The sequence below is a fragment of the Merops nubicus genome, unplaced genomic scaffold, assembly GCF_000691845.1.
Source record: "Merops nubicus isolate BGI_N331 unplaced genomic scaffold, ASM69184v1 scaffold34542, whole genome shotgun sequence".
In the NCBI taxonomy this organism is placed as follows: domain Eukaryota; kingdom Metazoa; phylum Chordata; class Aves; order Coraciiformes; family Meropidae; genus Merops; species Merops nubicus.
In genome coordinates this window covers 3598-29002 of record NW_008592964.1, presented here as the reverse complement: position 1 = coordinate 29002, position 25405 = coordinate 3598, and the positions used below count along the sequence as shown (strand labels likewise).

General features: G+C 37.4%; 1 protein-coding gene across 1 annotated transcript in view; it reads left to right on the top strand.

The window, feature by feature from the left end:
* Positions 1 to 20780, top strand: part of TJP1 (tight junction protein 1) — a 41894-nt gene extending 21114 nt beyond the window's left edge. The window contains 18 exon segments of the mRNA XM_008935321.1: positions 57 to 276; positions 719 to 903; positions 1040 to 1135; positions 2389 to 2471; positions 2775 to 2985; positions 3551 to 3651; positions 4514 to 4864; positions 5275 to 5526; positions 6307 to 7206; positions 7547 to 7641; positions 8143 to 8367; positions 12851 to 13033; positions 13438 to 13444; positions 13567 to 13585; positions 13746 to 14187; positions 15574 to 15791; positions 17103 to 17186; positions 20590 to 20780. Of these exon segments, the coding sequence (XP_008933569.1) occupies positions 57 to 276; positions 719 to 903; positions 1040 to 1135; positions 2389 to 2471; positions 2775 to 2985; positions 3551 to 3651; positions 4514 to 4864; positions 5275 to 5526; positions 6307 to 7206; positions 7547 to 7641; positions 8143 to 8367; positions 12851 to 13033; positions 13438 to 13444; positions 13567 to 13585; positions 13746 to 14187; positions 15574 to 15791; positions 17103 to 17186; positions 20590 to 20684 (3767 nt within the window). The 3' untranslated portion in view covers positions 20685 to 20780.
* Positions 20781 to 25405: the final 4625 nt, after the last annotated feature.

Below are 25405 nucleotides of genomic sequence, written 5' to 3'. Positions count from 1 at the left end.
ATTACTTGAACTTAAGTAACACTTCATATTTTGGGGTTTCTTTTTCTTTTTTTCAGTTTATCGCCGCATTGTTGAGTCTGATGTAGGGGATTCGTTCTATATAAGAACTCATTTTGAATATGAAAAGGAATCTCCTTATGGGCTAAGTTTCAACAAAGGTGAAGTGTTCAGAGTAGTGGACACTCTGTACAATGGCAAACTGGGTTCATGGCTGGCGATTCGAATTGGCAAGAATCATAAGGAAGTTGAAAGAGGTATCATACCTAACAAAAACAGGTATGATCTTAAAAGACTTAAATTGCTGTTTTACAATTTTATTTAATTTTTTTTTAAATTATGCATCTGTATGATGAATGATTGTACTTGTTTGTAGGATGCTAGTTTATAGAAATGATTCAGTCAAAGTGACAGTGTTAAAACAAATTGAGGTTAAATATTTGATCTCTGGATTTGATTTTGACTCTTCTACAGTCCACAAAAAAACTTAAAACTAAGTTTTAAGAGTGCAAGAGACAAGGCTATTTAAAGCTTTAGAGATGTGGTATAAGCTTCAGTAGTTCAATCTTGTACTTTCTAATACAGAAAGAATGAAAGCCTGATTCAGCAGGTGGTAGTGGCTTTTTTTTTTTTTTTTTTTTTTGAAGTAAGCTTGCTAGTCAAGTGTTACTTGAGAAGCTGACTTCCATGAATAACTAGCTGGAATTTGTTTTCATCTTAGAGCTGAGCAACTAGCTAGCGTACAGTACACGCTTCCAAAGACAGCAGGAGGAGATCGAGCAGATTTTTGGAGATTCCGAGGTTTGCGTAGCTCAAAAAGAAATCTCCGAAAAAGCAGAGAAGACCTTTCTGCCCAGCCTGTTCAGACAAAGTTTCCTGCCTATGAAAGAGTTGTTCTTCGGGAAGGTATAACTTCATTCTTACTGTTGTGGGTTAACAGGCTTGTGGGGTTTGCTTTGTATTAACCTATGTATTTAAGAGTATCTTGCATTTGTTTTAAAAAGTTGATCTATTTTGATTTTTTGTTTTCCTTCAATTCTAGCTGGATTTCTCAGACCTGTAACCATTTTTGGTCCAATAGCTGATGTTGCAAGGGAGAAACTTGCCAGAGAAGAACCAGATATCTTTCAAATTGCAAGTAAGTGTGAGATCAGGATTATTTTTTTTCCAGTTACGAAATAGTCAACTTTCTTTTGCTAGTTGCTTGTTTCTACATGATTACTTCAGCTGTTAAAAAATATAACAAGATATTGACAATGTTCAGGAACAGACTAAATAGCTCTTTGACTGACTGGTGGCTGATAATTCTCTGAAGGTACAAGTAATATATATAGCCTTCTCAAATTTCATAGCTTCATAGAATGTTAGGGGTTGGAAGGGACCTCTGGAGATGGAGTCAACCCCCCCTGCCAGAGCAGAACCTATCTTATCTAGGGCAGGTCACACAGGAACACATTCAGATGGGTCTTTAAAAGTCTCCCAGGAAGGAGACTCCACAGCCTCCCTGGGGAACCTGTTCCAGTGCTCTGGAACCCTTACAGTAAAGAAGTTCTTCCTCGTGTTGAGGTGACACTTCCTGTGCTTCAGCTTATGACCATTGCCCCTCGTCCTATCGCAGGGTACAAGTGAAAACAGGTTGCCCCTTTCTTCTTGACACCCAGCCCTCATATATTTATATGCATTAATTAGATCCCCCCTTAGTCTTCTCTTCTCTAGACTAAAAAGCCTCAGGTCTCTCAGCCTCTACTCAAAAGGCTGTTGTTCCAGTCCCCCAGTCAGCCTCGCAGCCCTCTGCTGGACTCTCTCAAGCAGATCTCTGTCCCTCTTGAAATGGGGAGCCCAGACCTGGCCACAATACTCCAGCTGAGGTCTCACCAGGGCAGAGTAGAGGGGGAGCAGGACCTCCCTTTTTCTGCTGGACACACTTTTCTTAATGCACCCCAGGATACCATTGGCCCTCCTGGCCACAAGGGCACACTGCTGTCCCATGGGCAACTTGTTGTCCACCAGGACCCCAAGGTCCCTCTCCACAGGGCTGCTCTCCAGCAGATCACCTCCTAAACTGTAGTGGTGCATTTTATTACTCCTTCCTAGGTGCAGGACTCTGCACTCATTCTTGTTGAACCTCATTAGATTCCTCTTTGCCCAAATTAAAATTTCTTTTTAATTCAGTACTTTTTAATTGGATTTCTAAGTGCTTTTGTAAAGTTGTATTGGTTTTTATGGCTGAATTGGTGTGTAGATTTTCTTGTAGTATTTTGAAGTGAGAAGTAACCTCACTTCAACCTGAGTTGATGATTTGAGCTTTGAAGTGATTTGTTTTATCTTAATGAGAGAATGTAAAATAAGCTGTAAACTTACAGCAGACTTCTTCTGTGTCCTCTTTACCAGAAAGTGAACCAAGAGATGCTGGTACTGACCAACGTAGTTCTGGCATTATTCGTCTTCACACTATTAAACAGATAATTGATAGAGTAAGTAGTTTGCTTTTTTACATGTAACACAAGAAGAGTAAAACTGGTATTAAGGATAGTGTTGGATGCTTTAACTGTAGAAGAATAGCTAATAGTGTTTGCTTTAAAAACAACTTTCTAATTTTTCTATTGGTTAGTAAAAAAAACCCCACCCTTTTCCTTCTCCATATTGGTAGCTGCAGCCTAGAAGTAATTCTAGGCTTTGTTCCAGGAACTGTTGTCCTCTCTGTGGAGGATGTTTTGAAAAAAAATTTAGTATAGAAGTGATTCACTTTCTTGCCTCTGTCCTTTTTATCATGACAGGACAAACATGCTTTATTAGATGTCACTCCAAATGCGGTAGACCGTCTGAATTATGCCCAGTGGTATCCTATTGTAGTGTTCCTAAACCCTGATTCTAAGCAGGGTGTAAAGACTATGAGAATGAGGTTGTGCCCAGAATCACGAAAAAGTGCCAGAAAGCTGTATGAAAGAGCTCACAAGCTACGCAAAAATAATCACCATCTCTTTACAAGTAAGTGATTAGAGGTACTGGATTAATATTTCTGAGAGGAAGGGGGGGAGGTGAGATGAGAATAGACTCTTTCTCCAGAATTCTTGCAGATGGACCAAGTCAAGAAAATTGTTGACTTAATCAGACTCCCCTGTTCAATAGTCAGTAGTTCATTCTGTGTGTTGTTTGTAGGCGACTGCAGAAAGATGGAGCCATCTGAAACACCAGAATGACATTTTTAATAGATCTGGTGCCTTTGCAAGATGGCCAGCCAAAATCAAACATTTCAATAAATAGCAAGTGCGGGATTTTTTTTTGTTTGTTTGTTTTATTTTGATTTGTTCTGGTTTTTGTTTTGTTTTTTTTTTGGTCTGGCTGAACTGAAGCCTCACTTTATTCTAAGTTACTGTACATTTTAACCCTTAGGAAATAGAAATTTAAAACCACACCAGACTTTAAGGTTGCTTTGAGTACTAATCTTTACGTTGTAGGTTAAAACTATGATTTAAACAGTAAGTTTATATTGCTTTTATTACTGGTAGTACAGATCCTTCTCATAAGTCAAACTAACCTGTTGTACTTCTAGCTACCATTAACTTGAATTCAATGAATGAAGGCTGGTATGGAGCTCTAAAGGAAGCAATTCAGCAACAACAGAATCAACTAGTGTGGGTTTCAGAAGGAAAGGTAAGAAATAAAGTTTGAGGGGAAATGAAAAAATTGTGTGTATTAAAGGTTCTTTGTACTTCTGTTGTTACTGATGTTGCAGATATATTTTTGCTTTGAAGACTTTGTGGGGACTGGATGTTTTTTTTCATGAAAGCTTCTGAGTGTTCTGCTGCATTGGTACTAGGAGCGAGGTTGCCTAATAATGAATTACTTTTTGGTGAATGTAAAAGCATGTGCCACATCTGTTATTTCTGATTTCTGACTTCTGAGAACTGTTTTCCCACTCCTGAGAACACAGATACAAAATCACAAGTTAGTGTTCTGTTTCCCACTAAAACTCAATGTGCCTTCTCAAGCAGCATGGTAGATCAAGCTGCACATTAGATCGATCCTCTTGAAGAACGAATAGCAAGTGAAGTACCAACTACAAGTAAGCAAACGATGAATTGGCTATTCCGACATGTTTCATAAAACTTGAATTTCTGTTCAAATTGAGCTGCTTTCATCTCCTTATAATTAGCTTTAAGTTAATGAATACAATATTGTAATATCACTTGGAAGTGTGGCTTTGTGCAAAATGAATTTGAGCTAGACTGCAGAAAAGGCTATTGCGTGTAAGCCTAACATCTTCAACGACTGAAAACCTGATATCTCCTCCCCGTGATGTTCAGAATTGTTGAATTCTCATACTGTTGCAGTGCTGCTGGATTTGGAATAGAACTGTTTTAACTATCAGACTTTCAGTTACAGTTTGGAACACGTTAAATGCATTCTGTTTGTTCTTAATTACTCGCAAAAAAAGTTTCCAGGCTTTACATTGCAAGACCAAAGGCATTCTTTTAAAAGGTACTTCAGTAAACTCTTATTTTGTTGGACGCAGGCAGATGGTGCTACGAGTGATGACCTTGATTTACATGATGACCGCCTTTCTTACCTCTCAGCTCCTGGTAGTGAATATTCTATGTACAGCACAGATAGTAGACACACATCTGATTATGAAGATACAGATACAGAAGGAGGTGCTTATACTGATCAAGAACTGGATGAAACGCTGAACGATGAGGTTGGAACTCCTCCTGAATCTGCCATTACACGTTCTTCTGAACCTGTTAGAGAGGATTCTTCTGGAATGCATCATGAAACTCAGACTTACAGTACTTACGCATCTCAAGCTCTGGCACAGCCAAATCTCAGAATAGATTCTTCAGGATTTAAAACTACTTCTCAGCCGGTAAGGAAGTGGTTTTATAATCTGATCGCTATACATTTACTTCAGGTGGCAAGTTCTCTCGAACAAGAAATCTGTGTTTATAATATTACCACCAGTATTAGGAGTGCATACAAGTATCTGTCAACAGCGACCATGTTATAATGAGGTGGAGAACCATCTTGCCCTATCTGTTTTAATGACTCATTCTAACAGGAGGGGGGTTGAAGTACCATTCTACCTAGAATAAATGTTTTACTTCTTTAGTTTTCAACATAATGAGTTTCTGGAAGTGCTAGTGCATGAAGCTTCCAGTACATTTCATTCTACATCTAGCTGCATTGAGCAAAGCATTTAAATTATTTTAATAGAAGTTAAAAAGTCAAACAGTGATTCAATAGTGGTATATTTAAAATATTTTAAACACTTCACAGAAAGCAGAAGCCTCACCTGCAGTCCCTTACATTTCCCCGTCGCCTGAACCAAACCCTGCAACCTCATCAACCTCTGCTGTAAATGCTAATGTAAACCTAAGTCATGTCAGACTGGAGGAGCCTACTGCTGCTCCTTACAACTCTTACCAACCACAAGCGGGCCCCTTAAGAACATCAAGTACTGAGGGAGCTCATATAGTCCTAAGAGATCAAGAGCCATCATCCTTATCGCCGCATATAGATCCAGCAAAGGTACCTATGCCACGTTGTTGTGCTGATTTCCTGCTATACATCAAGCTAGCACATGATCTTTTTGTTTTGCCCTTATTTGGAGCATTCCTTTTTTTTTTCCTATAAGAGATCATGCAGGTTACAAAAAAAAAAAAAAACAACCCAGTGCATCTGAATTGCTAAGCATCATCTAATGTTTTGTGTGCATGGCTTCAAACTACATACTTGCTTCTCAAAAAATGATATTTTTAAAAAGAGGCTGCAGTCTGTATTTTGATTTTACTTTATACGTGTGATTTCTGGCTTGTCAGTGTTCTTCTGTTTATTGAGGCCTTGAGAAAAATCTATTTCCCTAAAATTACACTAGATCTTTATATACTTTAAATCATGCCAAGTCCTTGATCATGAAAATGAATCCACTTTGTTGTGTGACTTTGTATACTTCATCAGCAGCACTAGAACAAACTTAAAATAGGTAAATCAATTTACATCCACTCTTCCTACTCTCTGCAGAAAAAAGTGTGGGCCCCACACTTCTACCCACATACCCCAAAGATGAGAGACCATTGCCATTGTTTCCCTTTTTAATTTACTTCTGTATTTTTGCTTAAAAATAGTACTGGAAGGGGTCTTTGGAATCACCAAGTTCATCTTCCTGTGATTGCAAGCAGCTGAATCAAAATTGTTCTGCTTTTAGACAAAACTAAAGTGTATATTTAAAACTTAAGCTTAAAACATTACATTTCAAGGGCAGCCACAGTTGCTCTTCATTTTAACTGAGTATTCTGCCTCTTTTAACAGGTGTACCGAAAGGATCCATATAGTAATGAGGAGGTGTCCCGACAAAGCTATGTCTTAAAACAGCCAGCAATTAATCATCCAGTACAGAGACAGGAAAGAGACCCAAATCTGATTTACGAATCCCAGACTCAGTATGCTGAGAAACAACCTAGTAGGGACTACGAACAGTCAACATACAGATACGATTCTGCAAACTATGCAGATCAATTTTCTCGTGGCTATGACCCTCGCCTACATTATGATGACCGTGTGCCTCCCTATGAGGAGCACTGGGCATATTATGATGAAAAACAGACCTACAACCAAACAAGAACAGCTTATGACAACCAGCCTCCTAGAGATCTTGATTCCAGACAAAATATGGAAGAGAGCACAGAACGCAGCTATTACCCAGCACAACCTCGTTTTGAGGAACCTCCTCCAATGAGCTATGATGGCAGGCCTCGCTATGAGCATGCACCCAAAAACTTCAGCTTACCACAAGTGCGCTACGAAGAACAGCATACTGTTGCGTATGACACGCATGGTAGATACAAACAAGAAGCTCAGCCGTACCAGTCAGCCATATCTCGATCTCCTGAACCAAAGCAGTACTTTGATCCACATGTAAGGGGCTATGAACAAGGTCCTTCTCAAGCTTATAATGCTAAAGCTGGACAATATGAGCCTTCTCATAGCACTTCAGGTGTTTCTCTTCCTGCTCCCCCTTCATCACAAACCAAACCAGAAGTTTTGCCTTCTAACAGTAAACCACTGCCCACACCTCCATCTCTAGCAGAGGAAGAAGAAGATCCAGCCATGAAGCCACAGTCTGTGCGAAGTAGAGTTAAGATATTTGAAAGAAGAAGATCACCATCTTTGGAAAAAATTAAGGACCCAAGTGATACATCGGCTATCAAGGTAAGTCATTTTAAGTTTTTTCTTCGTTCCTGCTTTTTGCTGCTGAGTTTACATTGCAAGAAGTAAAATACTGTCTTGGTATGAAAGCCTTAACTGCTTGTGGGACAGCCTCTTGGCAACCTAACTGCTGTTTGTTTTGAAAGCAGAAGCTGAAAAGTCCTGTAAAAACAGCGAGGGGAATCTTTCCATGCTGACAACTTGTAATTCATTGATCCTTCACTAGTATTTTATTTTTGTTTTCCTTGTGGGGAAGGTGGGGCAGTTTTAGTTTTCTTACTCAAAGTACTGTAACTTTCTAAATGCTATAATCTAAGGCAATATGCTGTACTTTACTTTACAGCCTCCAGAACTAGCACCTAAGCCTACACTCACATCTGTGAGTGGTCCGAAACCAACTTCTCAAAACCAGTATGAACACGACAAAACACCTTACAGGTAGATGCACAACTGATTAATTTAAATTGAGTTTTCAATATGATATTAGAACATTCAGAAAACACATTGTAGTGGGTCAAATTGGAAACGGCAGAGTGGAGAGTTGGAGTGTGTCAGTAAGATTTCTGTGTCAAAAGTAAGGCAGGGCATCGACTCACTTCCCATGGACATGATGGCTGGGAAATTGTGGAAAAAAACATTGTGTCCTTCCCTGTTTTTGAGGAAGAAACAGCCAGTATCTCATCTTACTTTTTTTTCTATGTTTGAGATAATGAGTTAAAACTAAAGGGAAAGGGTGAGGTAAAGGGAGATAAAGGTTTTTCTGTGTTATGTCACAGCTCTCTAAGTTCCATGCAATATAGGCTAAAAGGCAAGGTGTGCAATTATAGCATTTATGTTTCAATTGCGTTATTACTATCTGGGTTATAAAATAAAATTTTTAAATGTAGGTACTGGTACTTGTTTAGTTGTGCAAGGCAATTGTATATTATTCTTGATTAGGGCCCCAGAACCACAGAGACCTCAAGTGAAGCCTCCTGAAGATATTGTGCGTTCAAATCATTATGATCCTGAAGAAGATGAAGAGTATTACCGAAAGCAGCTCTCATACTTTGATCGCAGGAGTTTTGAAAACAAGCCATCTGCACAAGTTCCTACAAGCCATCATTCTGAGCCCACTAAACCAATACATTCGCAGAATCAGCTGAACTTCACCAGTTACTCTAAGTAAGTTTGGGGATTTCTTTTTTAGTTGGAAAAAGGAGGGAGGCATTTAGGACTAAACCAGAAATTCTGCCTCTGTGAATAAAATTCCAGGGATTTGTGGTGTCTACTTGAAACTACTGTGTATTCACAAAGTCAATTTTCCTGTTTAGATAGAGCTTCAGTTTGAAAAGTAACTGCATAAATTTGGATTTTTGTAAATGAAATGAATAATTATTGTAGGTTTTAGGAGCTTTAACATGTTACTGCTTCTGCTTAGGAACAGAACAAAACTAATTAATTCCTTAGTATATCTAATACTGAGTGCTTAAATAGCTTTTAAAGCAGAGGTTTTGGTTTGTTCCAGTTTTGCATGCATTTATTCCACAGACAGGCTTGTACACATTAGCTGTGTTTGACATTAGGAAACCAAGCCTTTGGGGAATATTGCTGAGGTCAGAATGTAATCTGTCGATGGAAACATCTGTTTCCTGTATTGTTGTGCTTCCTTGATTTGGAACATTTTGATATAGAAATCGTGTGAAAGCTCATACACAGATGTAGCTCAGGTAAAGAACTGGGTATTGTGGAGAACACTTGCACAAACCTTATGAATATTCCTCACAGTTACCTAAAATTTCAGCATTTGTTTTGATTCAAACCATAACAATGTGTTTGTAGCTGTTACAGGGGAAAGCTGTCTTGGCTTGCTGCATGTGTACTGAACATGGGGTGTTTTGGAAGACTGTGGTTGCATTCCTGCTTGAAATCTGGGCTGTTCAGGTCAAGCTGAAAATCTGGCAACCTTAATGTGAATGAGCTCTTTAGAGTGAAATAATCAACTGGCTTACTCAAGTTTTATAGTGTTAAGGGTGTGTGCAAGCTGTCTTTCATGTACTTGATACACTGTGTTCCAGTGCTCATCTTAAAGGATTTGAGCTAGAACATGGGAATCCTCTTGTTACTTGTATTATATTGTCTGTCATCTCCAATGTCTTCCTCTGTGAACTGAGAGTTTTGTAATCTTTCCAAAAGCTTGATAGGTTTTAAAGGATTCACTTTTTTTCCCTAAAGAACAAGTCTGCATATGGTAGCTATTTCTTATTTTACTTTTTTATATGTTAAGGAAGGAATGTATGTAGCAGTCTGTAACCAGTTCTAATTCTCAGTCAAGGGTGTTCTTTATCTTTTCACTTGCCCTGTCTTCTGATAGAAAGATGGGAACATCTGTCCTGTTTCCTAGGCATCATAGGAAGAGACCTAAAAATATCTTGGCTGTCCTCATAATGTATTGCAGTAGCTTCAGAATTATGTTCCCACATGTGAAAAACAATGCTACATGTAGACTGTCCAGTGTGAGCTGTAGCCACAGACTATGTTGCCGTTGTAAATGCAAGTAATGCTCCGAGAGAAATGCTTTTGTAAGCTTTCATCAAAGAATTGTGGAGATGGTAAAATTTTTCAGATGGAGAGTGTTGTAAGCTTCTTTTTGTAAGTTTGTTATACTCTGCAGTGTTCTCACATGCTGAAAAATATGTGCAGCTATTGAAATTTTCTGGCAGAACAGCTATTAATTGAGAAAGATTGTCCCATAATTCTAGCTACCACTTCTGTCTGTCATGACGTTTCCTTTTTTTGACTACTCACGTCTGGTTTTATTTTGATTGTGAGCTAATGTATGACTTTGGGGCTTATATTTAACAGGAAGGTGGCATCTTACTGCCACAGAGGAATAAGATGATACTGGTTTTAAGGCTGATAATTTCATACGTCAAGGGACAAAAGTGTATTGTGTGTTTTTCATTATGAAAGAATGTAACCCTTAGCAGGAAGGGACAGACATGGGAAAGAAAATTTACCCAGAGTAGTCATGTGCAAATAGACAAAGACTTAAATATTAATGAAAGTGGAAAGATATAAACAAGAATGTTACTCAATTAGACACTATTGCCTCTAGAAGCATACTGCAGTGTCCTTGCATGGAAACACACAACAGTTACAGTCTTGAGAAAGCATTCATGTTTAGGGTTATCCTTTCACTAGCTTCCAGTTTGTACCCTGTTATATACATGTTGTTCATCTTTCTTCCAGTGAATTCATATGTCAGTTGCTGTTCTGTGAGTAAACTCATCTAAAAATGAACAGGACAGTCAAGTTTGGATGATATGGGAACTGTTGATTATCCAGTCTCTCACTCCTGTGTAATCCATTTACTGCATTTTGGGTACAGAGGGCAAGTTTCATTTCTTCAATAACTATCTTTTTTTTTTGGTTAAACTTTGTGTGAAGTTGTTTGCCACTGAGTCAGTAATGGGGAAAAATACATACTCTTGTAATGTGTGTTCAAGTTTGTTAACTCTTAATTTGGGGTTTTATTTGCATCATTTAGGAAACTTATGTCATTACTAAAGCTGTTTTGTACAGGTAATGCCATATCTGCAGTAACTGTAGAATAAATGGTAGTTTCTGTTGATATGAGAAAATAATGCAGCTTGTAAATGGACGGGTTTCTGTGGATCTAGTTGGAACAATTTGAGGCATCTATTTGTGTGGCTGCGAGTAGTGGGTTTGTTCCCTCTTGGTTGTGTTGTTACCTGTGTGAGCTTGACATGCTGCAGAATGAGGTAGCTTACCTCAACTTGGTACTGAGTAGGGTTAGGACTACTCACATGATCAGTTACAGCCTCATCTGAGGAGGCAAGAAGGAGCAGTGTTGTGTGTTAACTTGTTAAATTGCTCTAGCTGAGCTCTTATGTGTCTGTTACAGAGTTAGAGCTTTTTGAATGGGAACTGAAGATCAGCAATGCAGTTTGATAAGTTCTCTGGTGTAACCTGAGGCTTATAACCTGTTGCCTGCTGTTCATTGGTTCATTTCTGATTCATTTCAAATTGCAGTCAGACTTTCAGAAGTTGATCAGTGCCTTTCTTAGCTTTGTAACGTCCTCCCATGGAGCAGTAAGACTGTTGGTGTCTGAAATTGTTGTCCATAACATTTTTATGCCTACACAGCAAGTGAAAGGGTGAGGGAAAGGTGTCCTAATGTAAAATGTATTTTCTTGCCAGTTAAATGTTAAAAAATAAAGGCAAGAGTATCCGTATACTTTTTCTGTCTTTCCTAGTATTCATAAGCAGTTGTTTTAAGGCATCCTTTTAGGAATTCTTGCGCACAATCGGAAGTGGTTTATGTGTGGGCTCCTCTTTTGGATGAGCTGATAGCAAATATTTCTGGAGCACTGTGAGTGTACTCTCAGTATATGATCTGCAATAAAAAAAAAAAAAATCATGTTTGTATGTTAAGACTGAGAAAATTAATACAAATTGGACCATACAAGATGGTTAGAATATGGGGGTTATATTTGCTCGCTTTTGCCAATATATTGAATTGTATTGCTTATACAGATTGTAAGAAATGGCTTTGTGTAATTTCATGTGCTTTCAATATATGTGAGTTTGAAGATCTTGACTACCACCTAATTAATTGATAAGTCTCATGTTAAATACAGTAGATGATCCTTGTACATAGGCCTACGGTAAAGGCCTTAACAGAAACATCGTTGTTAAAAGCAGTGCCTCTGTTTGAACAACCTTCTCATACGAGTACTACAAGGACTAACATAAAAAGTGTGAAGAAATAATATGCTCAAGATAGAATGACTATTTTCTTTCATTCTTCTATTGCTGTTTGCTTTGCCATCACCTAGATTTCTTGGCTCTTACACTAGCTATGACTACTTGAAAAGGAACATCAAGTGGTAAGACTGTTGTTGATGTGAGGATGTTTTCAGGTGTCCTCTCACTGTTACATTTCATCACAGGCATTATGTGCACTTAAAATTTAAAACGTGCAAATTCTGAAAGTTCAATATGTTGTAGTCAAAAATTACAGGTATTTGTGAAACCAACCATTTCCTGAGACAAACCTTTGCAGAAATAAAAAAAAAAAAAGTTTTGAAAACAACACTTTATCTACACTATGCACATAAAGCTAGTGAAGCTTAAGCTAATTACATTTCTAATTAAGATGGCATTGTTCAAATACTAGGTGTATTTAGAAAAGTTGTACTAAAATCTGTTGTCCTATTGGCTAATAATGCTTTACAGAAACAACCCACTCATTCCTCAAAAAAAGTGGTTTTATGTCTTTATTTTTAAGACCTTCTAAATTAAAGAGCACTTTTGCATTGAAATTACTCCAAACAAACGTGAAAAACTAAGATCTTGTAGGCAATTTATGCAAATACACCTGAAATGTCATCTGCCCTTTGTTTGCCATGGTTTGTGTTACTAATCTCCCTCTAAAGATTCAATGTTGTCTAATCTCTTGTGCTTATCAGTAGATGGTTTTTCTACTTGAGACAGGATGTTAAGGAAAACTGTGGTTTAGTGTTTATAGGAAGAGATGGAAATCAGGCGATAATAGAAGAGAAAAAAAAAATAGAGAATGCAGAAGCTCAAGAACCTTGAAGAAACCTAATAGTCAAATTGTTTTCTTCTTTTATTTCAACAGGGGGAAACCAGCTGATACTGAATCTATGGATAGGCCTGTTGGTGAGAAACGCTATGAGCCAATCCCTCAAGTTACAACTCCTCCTCCAGCTCCTTCAGTCCAGTATACACAACCTCAGTCCATTAATAGTCCTGTCATGTCGCTCCCAGCACATCACAAGCCTGCACTTTCTGAAGGTGAGCAGTTGGAAAGCTGACCCCTCTGAAGTGGTAACACATACCACTTGTCAGGTGCAGGTGTGGTTACTTCGGCATGTCTACACTGGGAACTATGTTGTTCTCTAACTGAAACTTGAAATAATTATTAGTGAAAAATAGCTTTTTACTATATAGTGAGATCACTTCCAGATGTTAATAGTCACTATAACTGTCTCTTCTATATTTAGTGGTCTCAGCACAGATGAAGTAGAATTTCCTGTACTTAAAAAGAAGAAAAAAAGTACCTCTGTATGCTTTGGTCCAGAATTCTTCAGGCATTGAGTAATAGCTGTTGGCTTCCAAAGACAGAAGAAAAGGTTGTTTTCAGTTTCACATAAAGAGGATTGCGCAGTCCAGCTGAGTTGTCCAGTTTGTGCAAGTGCATGACAGTATTTCAGTATGGCTTTTCTTTTTTGTTCTGTCAGCTATTTTTTTTTTTTTTTTGTGGTATAAATCAGTCTAATTTCCTTATTGAAAGGTCATGCCATTGTATCAAACATATGTTTAATGAAACATTAGGTAACATTCCAGAACATACGTGATATTAGAGGTGGACAGATGATCTGAGGTAGCCAAGCTGAACCTATTTTTTATATTGTAGATAAAGAACGGACTAAAAGATATTCTTATGCTGTAGTGTGTGTGACTAGAGATTTGATTGTTACTGACAAATTCTGATATTTTTATTTGCATTGCAGTTAACTCTGTATCTGACCCTCCTCCACCTCAGAATAAGCCAGCAATTTTCAGATCCTCTAGAGAGGACACTGTGCAGTCCACTTTTTATCCTCAGAAGAGCTTCCCTGACAAAGGCCCAGTGAATGGAACTGAACAGATTCAGAAAACCGTCACTCCTTCCTACAACCGTTTTACAACAAAACCGTATACTAGTGCTGCCAGGCCCTTCGAGCGCAAGTTTGAAAGTCCTAAATTCAACCATAATCTCTTGCCAAATGAAGCTCAGCATAAACCAGAGTTGCCATCAAAATCTCCAAATTCTCCTCAACCAGTTTTGAAAGCACACAGCTCATCGCAGCCTGCTGAGTTTGATAGTGGAATGGATACCTTTGCTGTACAGGTCGACAAGCCTAAATATCAACCAAATAATGTTAATGCTGTGCCTAAAGCCATTCCTGTAAGGTAAGTTGCTGCTTTTTTCTTTTCATTAGTACATTTAGAGTTTATCTACATAACATATAAATACTTGCTTCATTTAGAGTTTATTATACATTTGTATCTATGAAAGCTGTGAAAAATACAGCTTTTCCTATTTTTCTGTGGTTCAAATTTCTCTTGATGTTAGAGTTGAAAGATTGATATTATGATACCAAAATTCTACCAAAGGGCATTAGAGAGCATTTGGGTAGACACTTAAAGCATCTCCTACATCCTTGTAGCAACTTGTATCCTGTTGTTAGAAAGCAGAATGCCTTTTATTCCCTGTTTCTCGGACCGTAATTATAAAGTTTCTGGTAGATAGTAATCATTCGTCCTCTCAATATGTTTCTAGAAGATGGAATTAATATGAAGGATAGCTGTTGCACTCATTGGTGTTGGTTCTCTGTGCTTACACGTGCATAAGGGCTATTTAAAAAATACTTGTAAAAGGAGAAAGCCATTTGAACAGTTTCGTATTGTTGTCTTTACTAAGAGATAAAATAATGTTTTAAAAGCAGCCTGTGGTTGCCTGGTGTGCTTTAACTGTAAGAACTATGTCAAGAGCCACATGTAATCTAATAGAGGAAGGAATCCTATTTGTTTTTAAGCACCTGAGAAATGTTGTTACTATATAGTGTCTATAGTGGAGTGCTAGAAATTTTGACATTACTGGTTCATTGAGTGAAGTTCTTCAGAAACTTACCTGAAATCTACTCAGGCTAGCCATTTGATAACAATGTGTGTTTCTCTCTAGTTATAACCTGGCAACCTGGAAAAACCCTCTGTGTGTGTGTTGTGTTTTTTGTTTTTTTTTTTTTTTTTTTTTTTTTAAAATGGGCTTTAGTTTTAATGTATATCTGAATAGGAGGGTTCAGTGTGACTTGAATAAAGATTATTACTCTTTATGGTAATCAAATCATAATGGAGTTCTGGGAGGAAAGAAATTTTTAGATGTTAATTACATTTAGTTTTACTAAGCTGAAGTGTGTAGCTAGGGCAAGCTCTTGCTGCATAATTCCAGAAGTGGGCATTTGAAAACACATGATTCAGGTGTTCTTGAAATTCTTGCTGTACCTACTTTCTGAACATTTTTTTCAGAGTTTGTGGGCTTTTTTGGTGAAAATGTTTCCTTCTCATGGCAGAACTTGAACTACTTTGATCTTAGTTGTCCCATACAATTGAGTGTGGAAAAACTAAGATCAAAGTAGTTCAAGTTCTGCCATGAGAAGAAAACATGTTTAATGTTTTACTAACAGTGGTAGCCTACTTGAGGCTGTGTCCTGCTAAATTATTAGAGGAAATTATGGCACTGAATTTCAGGAAGAAAAAAATTTGATACAACTGCTAGGTTTTCTGTCTTACATTCAGCCCTTCAGCACTTGAAGATGAGGAGGAAGAAGATGGACACACTGTTGTGGCCACAGCAAGAGGTGTATTTAACAGCAATGGTGGTGTGCTGAGCTCCATAGAGACTGGAGTTAGTATTATTATACCACAAGGAGCTATTCCAGAGGGAATAGAGCAGGAAATATATTTCAAAGTCTGCAGAGACAACAGTATACTCCCACCTTTGGACAAAGAGAAAGGTAAGAGCTGGCACTGTACACTGTACTGTTATTTAACGCAGTTCTTATCTAACAGCAAGATAAAACATGAAAACACTCCAGTAGGCTTCAATATATAGGATATTTTTACAAGAGAATGCAGAGCATACATCTCCAAAGAAGTATTAAGGGGAGGAGTGTTCTGCTTGATACTGAAAGTTGCAAGCAAGATGGAGGCCCTCAATTATAACTTGAGAATATTTAATTTGTAGACATAAGTACTGATGTGAAAGTTATCTAGTACACTAAAGGAAGGTTCCGGATTAATTTTTTAAGAGTCTTTGAAATTGTATATTCCATCACAAAGTGCAGCGATTTATTCTAGATGCTTTTGTTAGAAATATTTCTTCTCCTCACAGTTAAGACCAAAATAATTATAAAGCACATGACTTAAGCTAGTTTAACTTGAGTTAAATATTTGGAGTTGACTTCAACACTTGAAAATGCTCAACATCTTAAATATTTCAACTTCTCTAAGGAGAACAGCTTCCAAGTTTAAAAATATATTCTAACTTTTATATAAGAAGTATATTCCTGTCTTACTAATAAAGATTGAGTAATGTGTTGTAGTTGAGCATTTTTTTCATAGGAAGTCTCTTTGATAGCACTATCCCACTGCACATGCATTTTTCCGACCTGTCAGATTCTTGCTTTCTTCAGGTGAAGAAACTAAAGGGGTTAATTTTGTAAATTTACAGTTAAAGCCTTATTTGCAGTCTACAGTTAATTTGAATCCAAATAAATCAAACGTAGCATGCTCCTCCACTGCATAATCATACATTAATATTTGGAGCCTAGGACCAAAACTAGACGTGTGAATTTGCATGCTTTGACTGTTAAGGTCAGTCTTTAGGCTCTGGAGCTGCTGAAGGCTTTGTTCAGCCCAGTGCGCCGTAAATCTGTACAAGCAGCACGTTGCTTCTTTTCGTATTACAGCTGCATGAATAAGGCTGCCTACAGACGTGGGGGTTTGTTTCTTTTGATGCACCTGCTTAGAAATTAGTTGGAAAAATATCCTAACATGATTTCATCACCAGACTTCTTTATCCTTTTTCATTTTGTCATTGTGATATTCTGTTGAGAAGTCACTTGTGCCCTCCGAAAGAGACTGAGAAACAGTCTTGCTGAGTGCTATTCTTTACTTGACAGGTCAAAACATTGATATTTTTTTTTTTTTTTTTTTTCCCCTAAAACCAAGTTGCCGAGTAGCTCTGCAATGTAATTACATGATACTTGGAACCTATTTCAAGAATAGTCAGTAACAAGTGTTTTTTTTTTTCCCCTTAACTGTAGGTGAAACACTTCTTAGCCCCTTGGTAATGTGTGGGCCTCATGGACTAAAATTCCTGAAGCCAGTGGAGCTGCGCCTGCCACATTGTGCGTCTATGACCCCTGATGGTTGGTCTTTTGCTCTAAAATCCTCCGACTCCTCGTCGGGTATGCTGTCCTCCCTCTGTCCTTTTGGGGCTTTTGGGTGCTATCGTATAATTTAAGTTAATTTGGCTAAAGGTGATGCTGTGTAATACAAAGAACTCAATCATTGTATTTGTGTCAAACTCTTCCATTTCACTTTCATTACAAATGTCTTTCTTACATTTACTCATGGTGCAAATCCATAGCTAAAACATGATAGCGGGAAAAGGGTAATCTCTCTAGTCTATTAAATATTATCGTATTTTTCTATTCTGTCTTCTTTCTTGAGGACTGCTACAGCTGAATACACTTGAAATGATAGTCACACTAAAAGTGAGAGGAAATGATTATGTACCTCTGATTGGCCTTTGTAACATAAGTGCTGTTTGTCTGTTGCTTAATTAACCGTATAGGACTCTGGCAAATCTTAACAATCTGCATGCTCATAAATCATGATTTAACGCTTGTTAATTGTTTCCATGTGTGCAAGTTGATGCTAACAACTGAGTCATTTAAGAAAACTATAGTATTCAGTAGAGGCATTTACAGTTCATTCTAATGTAGCTGGATTTTCCATGAGACTTTTCTTGCTTTCTTCTGCCTATTTCTCCTCTACTGCCTTTTACCCAGAAGTTTCTGGTTGATAGTAAAAGTTGCAACTAGGTTGCAATTTTATTTACTTGCGTGTTTTTACCTCACTGTGGCTTTCTGGGATGTGGGGGAGAATGAATTGGCTGAAATGGTCAGTGAGGAGCCTGAGAGAGAATTCTGGGCAAGTTTCAAGCAACTTCATGAAATGGCTGTGAGGTTACAGAGATTTAAAAAGGAATATTTGCACATCTTGTGAAAAAGTCTTAAGGTTTTATTCAGCTACCTTCAAAAATGTATCATGGAAGGTTCAAACCATTAATGTGTCCGTATGATCTAAGTAATGACTGACTGATGTACTCCTGTGTACAGCATTTAAGCCACCATGTATGCATATCTTTTGTCACTAACGTATCTATCACTGTCAACACCAAAGCACTGATGCTTTGAAAGACTAAAGCATCAATCCCCTTGATAGGGATTCAATAACCTAGAGGTATTAATGGCAATAATTTTTAGTTGTTTTTTTTGTAAGCTATTATATGCATGTGTTGCATGCATCTATTTAATAATGTGTGTGTACATGACAGTGTTAAGACACGGACTCCTGAATTATAGGGTCCCAAAGCTATGACAACTGTGTACAGAAATGAGCCAACACTTCTTTGTAACTAATAGCACCTGTTCATGAACTTACTTGAAGTGAAGGGAGAGGACTCAAATGATCTAAATAATAACTGAAGTTACTGAGACGTTTTCCTCCCTTTCCAAAGTGGGATGTGTGTGTACATGTGTGAGTGAGAACAAGAGCGTGTATATTTAAACCCTAACACTTTCTGTACTGTAAATACAACATCACATTCTGTTAATCTGAAATGGGATGTATATCATAACATTGCTCTTTTGAGACAAAATTTAAAATTAGGCAATTCTGTCCTATGATATGTAAGTAGACCATACTGTGTCTTAAATAAATAATTGTTTTCTCTCTTTCTAAAGTAGTTGGTTATGGGACTCTGATTTTTGAGGTGGCTTTGTAATAACAGTTTATACAATTCTGGGGTTCTTCTCTCTTCAGTCGTCTGCTCTACCTCATCTCTTCTCAATGTATCCATGTTCTGTCCTAAAAGTGGCATTCATTTGCACTTACTAACATCTTTTCTGCCATATTTAAGCTGTGTATATTGCTATTTGACTGTTAAACCCCATCAAAAACTTGAATGATCCTGGTATTAAAACTGACTGGGGAATAACGTTGCCTTTTATGGCCACACCTATTAGAATGTACTACTAAAAGGCACTGAAGGATCTTTTTTTAGATTCTTTTTTTTTCAACCAGCTGTATGTAAGTATGGGAAAAACATCCTCAACAGCTAGAGGTTGCACTGGCTGCAGTCTAATCCTTACTAAGTATTTAGAAGGAAAGGTTGGAAAAAGTCTGCTATTGTCTCATGTGCAAGACTAGGACCTGGTTGTCCTACAGTCCTGTTTTACCCATCTCATAATGTATTTGACCATGTGAGTTTTGAATGGAATTCCTTGCATTGATAAAAGGAAAAATCCTCCAGTGTTATTGAGCGTCTTTACTAAAATAAGTAGTCTTGGCTGGATGCAGTAAACTTGTTTGCATTCTTTAATGATACACAGGCCACTTCTATGTCCCTACATCAGATGTTGCCATCACTCAGTGCATTGTGTACTTCATTTTGTTTTCATGAGTTCAAGAAAATTACATGGAATTTGCATGAGTCTCATTTAATACAGAGGTCTCAGATGTTTGCAGTCTCTGTGACTGGGTTCCCTAACCTGTTGCACATTTCTCAAGACAGATCTGTTTTGGCTAAGCTATTTAACGTCCATTATCTGGAAGGCTTAAGAGGGCTTCAGTGCATTTATCACTCTTCTATTGTAGTGGGATGATGACACTTTATAGATAAGGCAGCATTTAGGAATGGTTTTAGGTGGGTAAATAACAGATGCTTTCTGCAGCTGAAAGAGAATTGACTGTGCAGATGGGATGTAACCCTGGTCTGATGAGATGATAGCTAGCTAATGACTTTTTCTTATAACAGAACATGACACAGGACCTTTGACCACGAGTAGATAAGATCTATTCTAAAGATTTTTTTAACTATGTACCAGTTAAATAGAATCCCTTTTAGAGTATCAGTATTTCAGGCTTTTAAACAAGTACACTGGATGTACTTGTAGTATTTCTTATGACTACAATGACTTTCATAATAGAAGATAAAAGTAACAGTATGTCATAGTGTTTAGTTACAGCATAACTTCTGATTTGACTCATCTTGGGTTCAGAATTGTTCCAGGAAACTTCAAGTGTATCGTACCCCAATTAACTCGTAAAATGTTTTGGTTTCTTCTGGCAATATAGGAAAGAGACAGTGAATACCGGATTCACTGTTAACACTTTTTTAAATGGAAAGCACTATGTGGTGCTGTAGAATAGAATGACTTACACTTAACAAATCCAGAGTGCCACAGCATCTGCTTTCAATAACTGATATATACAACATCATATAAAAATGAAGAGTTAATATTTTATCAAGAACATGCAAACTGCAGCTTTGTTTTTTTAGTTCAAAACAAAACAACCAACCAACAACACAACAAACAACTAAACCCCAAGCAAAAAAGCAAACCCACAAAACAGGTGTTGATTCAGAAGTTAAAAAGCTCCTGTCCAAAAGCTTGGTTTTTTCAAGATGTACACTGTTTGATAGCGGTTACTAAACACCAGCATTGTGTTTTCCTCCTACAGGTGACCCCAAAACCTGGCAGAACAAGTCTCTTCCTGGGGATCCAAACTATCTTGTTGGAGCAAACTGTGTCTCAGTCCTAATTGACCACTTCTAAATATTAAGTTAGCTGAGTAAATAATGTGAAACTGAGATGGACCTTACATATAAACTGAACCACTCTATCAAGTATTAACTGTTCTATAAGTGATAATGGATCTTAGTGTTTAAGCATCTTGCTTTAACTAACAGTGGTTTAGCAAGAACACTCTTTGAACCATGGTCACAATACATGCCACAAGCAGGGAGCGTACAGTGGGAACAAGGTAGGGGTTTTGTAGGCTCTGTATGCTTTGGTTTGTTGATTTGTTCTTTTGTCGGCTTTTTTTTTTTTCTTCAAGGACACTACTAGTATTTCATTGCTTAAAATCTTAAAGTACAAATGGAGTTATATTAAGAGGAAGTGAATTTGTTTCATACTCCACTGGTGAAAACGGAATTTGGCCTGCGTTTTTACAACTCTGTAACTCACAAGACTACATTTTGGTCTCTAGTTTTTAAGTGACTTTTGGTGTACATGTCCAATGAAATGGCAGTCAGCCTGGGGTAGCACAGTTTAGATGTTTTCCTCTGCTCAGAGGCTAATGCAAACACATCTACTTACTGTATATGGAAATGTTGTCATGAGGACAAGGGGGAGGGGAAAAAGCATGTGGGTTGACTATGGTTCAGTTGCCTCTGTGGATTTGTAAATTAACCACATTACTACAGACCTATTAACCAGCAGGGATGCCTTACCCTCATGTTTTTAATAGTTTTAGCTCTCATAGTTCTCTGTATTAAGTTTGTATGGCTTTTGTGCTTACCTAGATAATGTATCATGAGAGACTGGGAAAAGAGATGGGGCGGGGGGGAAATCCAAACACAAAACTAAACAAAATAACTTGTGAGTTTGGTTTAGAGAATGAGTATTGTTTGTGTTCATCAGCCAGAAGAGAACCAGAAGAAAGTGATGGTATGTTTTCTGCTATGCATTTGAAAAACTTATGGATGTTACAGACTGCTTGTATATAATGCGTGCATACCACTTTTGTTCTTGGTTTGTAAATTAACTTTTATAAGCTTTACCTTTTTATATATATAAATATATATAAAAACAAACAAAGTTTCTTAAGGATATCTTTGTATTCTCATACCTTTTGAGCCTTGAACTTTGACATCTGCAGCAATAAAGCAGCATTTCTACCATAAACAAACAAGGACATTTTTTAAAAATGCACAAAGTTGTTAACTTTTTAAGTGCTGCATTTAAAGAATATAACTCGGAATTCTATACTTTGATTAAATTCTTGAAAAGTATCCCTACTGTAATTTGTCATAAGGATGCTGTACTATGTGCCCGGAAATGTATTTTTTTACTAATAGACAATTTATTACGGCACAATGGCACTACTACTGTTTAGATAATATACCACTGCATTCTGTTAATGAGTTATTAGCTATTCAGGTGTGGCTGATTTTTTTCTCTGCAGTTATTAAAATTACACGTTTCTAAATATACGGAATAAAACTGTTTTTAAAATAATAAAGGAGATTGTAGTACCTTATTGTTTCTCAAATGCATTTATGTGAATATGACAACCAATTTTGATTCTCTTCCTATGCAAGTAGACAACTGGATTCTGCTGTATGTCCACACATGAAGTGGAGCTCTCTTGTGGAGGCAGTTGGAGTTATCTACTGCAGGGCTTCCAATGTGGTGAACTCCAGTGTGGATCCATTGGAAGCACTTAATATGAAGTGGTAGACTTGTCCCATGAGTCACTACATTGGTTCTGGTTGGCTTATTATATCAACTCTTCCAAATGCTTTGGTAGTGCTCTAGCATGTAGATTTACGCAGTCTAGTTACACAATTTTAAAGATACCCATCCACACAATCCCATTACTAGGTCTGTTTGGAATACTTGGTGGCTAACTGGTAAGCTACTGTTATTGTATAAGAGAAAAATAAGTTCTAGAAGTTATTTTTAAATAATGGTGGGAAGAGTTCATAACCTGATGTTCCTTCTGTCTTTGTACTAACCAATTAGCTTGTTTCTTAGGCCCGACTTGCCCTACAAGGGGCATTCACTTCTACTACTCCTGTGCCTCGTGGCTTTTCTTGGCTCTAAAAGGAGAGAGAAAATTTGGATAGCAAAAAAAGTTGTTCTTGTTGGGATGGCATTTTTCACTTGTCTTAGTGGTAATATATTGATGGTGTTTGAGTCAACAAAAAAGGTTTCAACATGACATGCATTGCATCTTGGAGAAAATTCTAATGCTAAAGTGAGTGTTCTTTTCTAGTTCAGATCTTAGTAAGAACTATGTGAAACACTACAGAAGAAGTCGGTTAGTTGGACTTGAACCCTCCCTGGAGTTACACTCCATGGACTACTTGCAGTGCTGGTATTTGTGTTGGACATGCTGAGCGGAGAGATGTGTAAGGTATAGAATCCCGAGTTGCTTCTAGTGTAGTGAGCAGATAGAAAGATAGAAGTTACTATCGGAATAAAAAAGTGACAGTTTTTGCTCTACTGTAATTTCAGAAATTAAATGAGAAAGTTAATACTCTTAACTCATGTGACAATTTTCTACTGCTAAGCTGCCTGTCAATGGAATTGTCTTTTGTTGTCCACTTGTGTTTCACAAAGGAGCTAGTTTAAACCGCATGCATGTTTTCCTTGTTAAATCCCAGTGCTTTTTGGCTAAATCATGGCCATCGAGAATAACTGTGCTGAAATAACATATTTTTTTATTTTAAAATAATACTAGTGGTTTTGAAATTTTTTTCCTTGAAACGGATTATGTTCCTTGCATATTTTATACAGGCTAGACTCTGCAGGAGGTAAGTTCACATGTAGAATTTTCATTTACTCGAGTTCTGTATTCATTATTTAATGGGAACTTCAAAAACTGCATTTCCCAATTCTTTCTGTTTCAGTGATGTATTGGTTAGCTTTAGGTGCCCTGCAAATTGTACAGAAGTTATAATGGGGAGATCTCAAGCCTTGCACTCATTCCTAAACTAGTCTGCTTCAATGGTGGAAAGAGATGTTTAGTGGATACAGAGTTACTGTTCATTTCTCTGATTTTGGTGCTTGGTAAAAAAAAAATTGTATTGTTACTTTTTTCAAGAAAAGTATTTTTTCAAGTCAAGACCTTTAAATTTCAGATACACAAACAAGTTATGGTTCTTTAAGTACTTTTCTGTTCTTGACAACCTTGGGTAGGTGAAGCAAATCAGCAATGCTTAGGGACTGGTTGAAGATTCTCTTCTGTAATATAACTTGGACCAGATGACAAAAACTGGAGCCATACAGGTTTGGAGAATAAAAGATGTTAAGCATGTCTGAAAAATGTTTTCTTAGTATCTAAGTCACTTGTGAGGAAAACATTTGTAGGATCGTCACTCACTGGTAGTGGTGGTCTGTTGTCTACAGGGTTCTCTGGCAACTAGTCCTGTTAACTGGCTAGATGAAATGAATGGGTAAAATGATTTTTCATATGTCCAGATGAAGTGTGCGTTATCACCCTGTGGGTAGCCATCTAAGAAAAAATACACTTCAATAGTAGTGAAGTATTTGAAGCTGGCTGTTTGTGCAGACATGTGTAGACATAATGTCATGAGTTAGATTTTTTTTTTTACTGGCTTTGAATACTGTGAACTAGTTGGCTTTATGCTAAGCAGTTTTCTTTCCAGTGACACTAATTAACTATATAAAATTATACTATGACTGAATTTGGCTTGAAACCCAGTTGTGACAAAAATTAACATCTTTTGATGGGAAATAATCATCCTATTCTAGTTATTTTAATTAAACTTGAAGCACTTGTAGATCATTTCAAATTGCTGTGAAATGGAGTTGTAGCACATACAGCTGTCTATCAGCCACTTTAAGCAGTAACAGGTTTTACTGTGTAAGATACAGAAAACAGGTTCAGAAGAGAATCTCTGTATCTAAAAGTGCAGTTATCCTATTTTGTTACTGCAGGAGTAATAAAGGAGACTAAAAGTGAAGGAGAAAAACTTTTGCCTGCTGCTGTGCAACTAGATCAGGTGAACTTGGAGAAGAGAGCAAAAGTGCAGTTTATGCTTAGAATGACAAGAACAAGTGTTAAGCTGACTTTGCTCTTTTCACTAATGCAGATTCTGAAGTTGCTGTAGTCTGCCCTATGATGATGCATATGAAGTTTCCCCTTGAAGTTTATGATGCAGCACTCATTGCCTGTTGCTCCTCGTCTCATGTATTGGCAAAGTGATAGTGGCAGGATGGAGACAAATGCAGAATGTCTGACTGTTCCCTCAGCCCAGAAAGGCTGCCAGCAAGGTGGGTTTGCGATCTGTCACTGTTGCTGGCTGCTGACAAGGGAGTAACTATGGTTTGTGTTACATCATTTGGCCTTGCCAGATCGTCTGTTCTGTGTATCTCAGGAATGTGGTAAATGAGCTAAATAGTTTAAGTCAGCAAAAAGGACCCCTGGAATATAGGAATTAGCTGGACAACTGAAAAAATAGATTCCTAAGAACATATACTAGTCTATTTGTGATTATTTATACTATCTCTTTTCTTGGCTGTTGGGTGCACATTAAATATTCTTTAAAAATAATTTAGCAAATACCCTCTTACTTAAATACTTCACATGTATCTTGTATTTAGAGTATTATGCAGCACTTGTCCATTTAATAGAAAAGCTGTTGAACATGGTAGATAGGATAGGCTGTGAAAACGCTATGTATAAATTACAGCCTTTTAAGGTGAGTCCAGGTTTAAACTGTGTTGGTTAATGTATCAGTTTC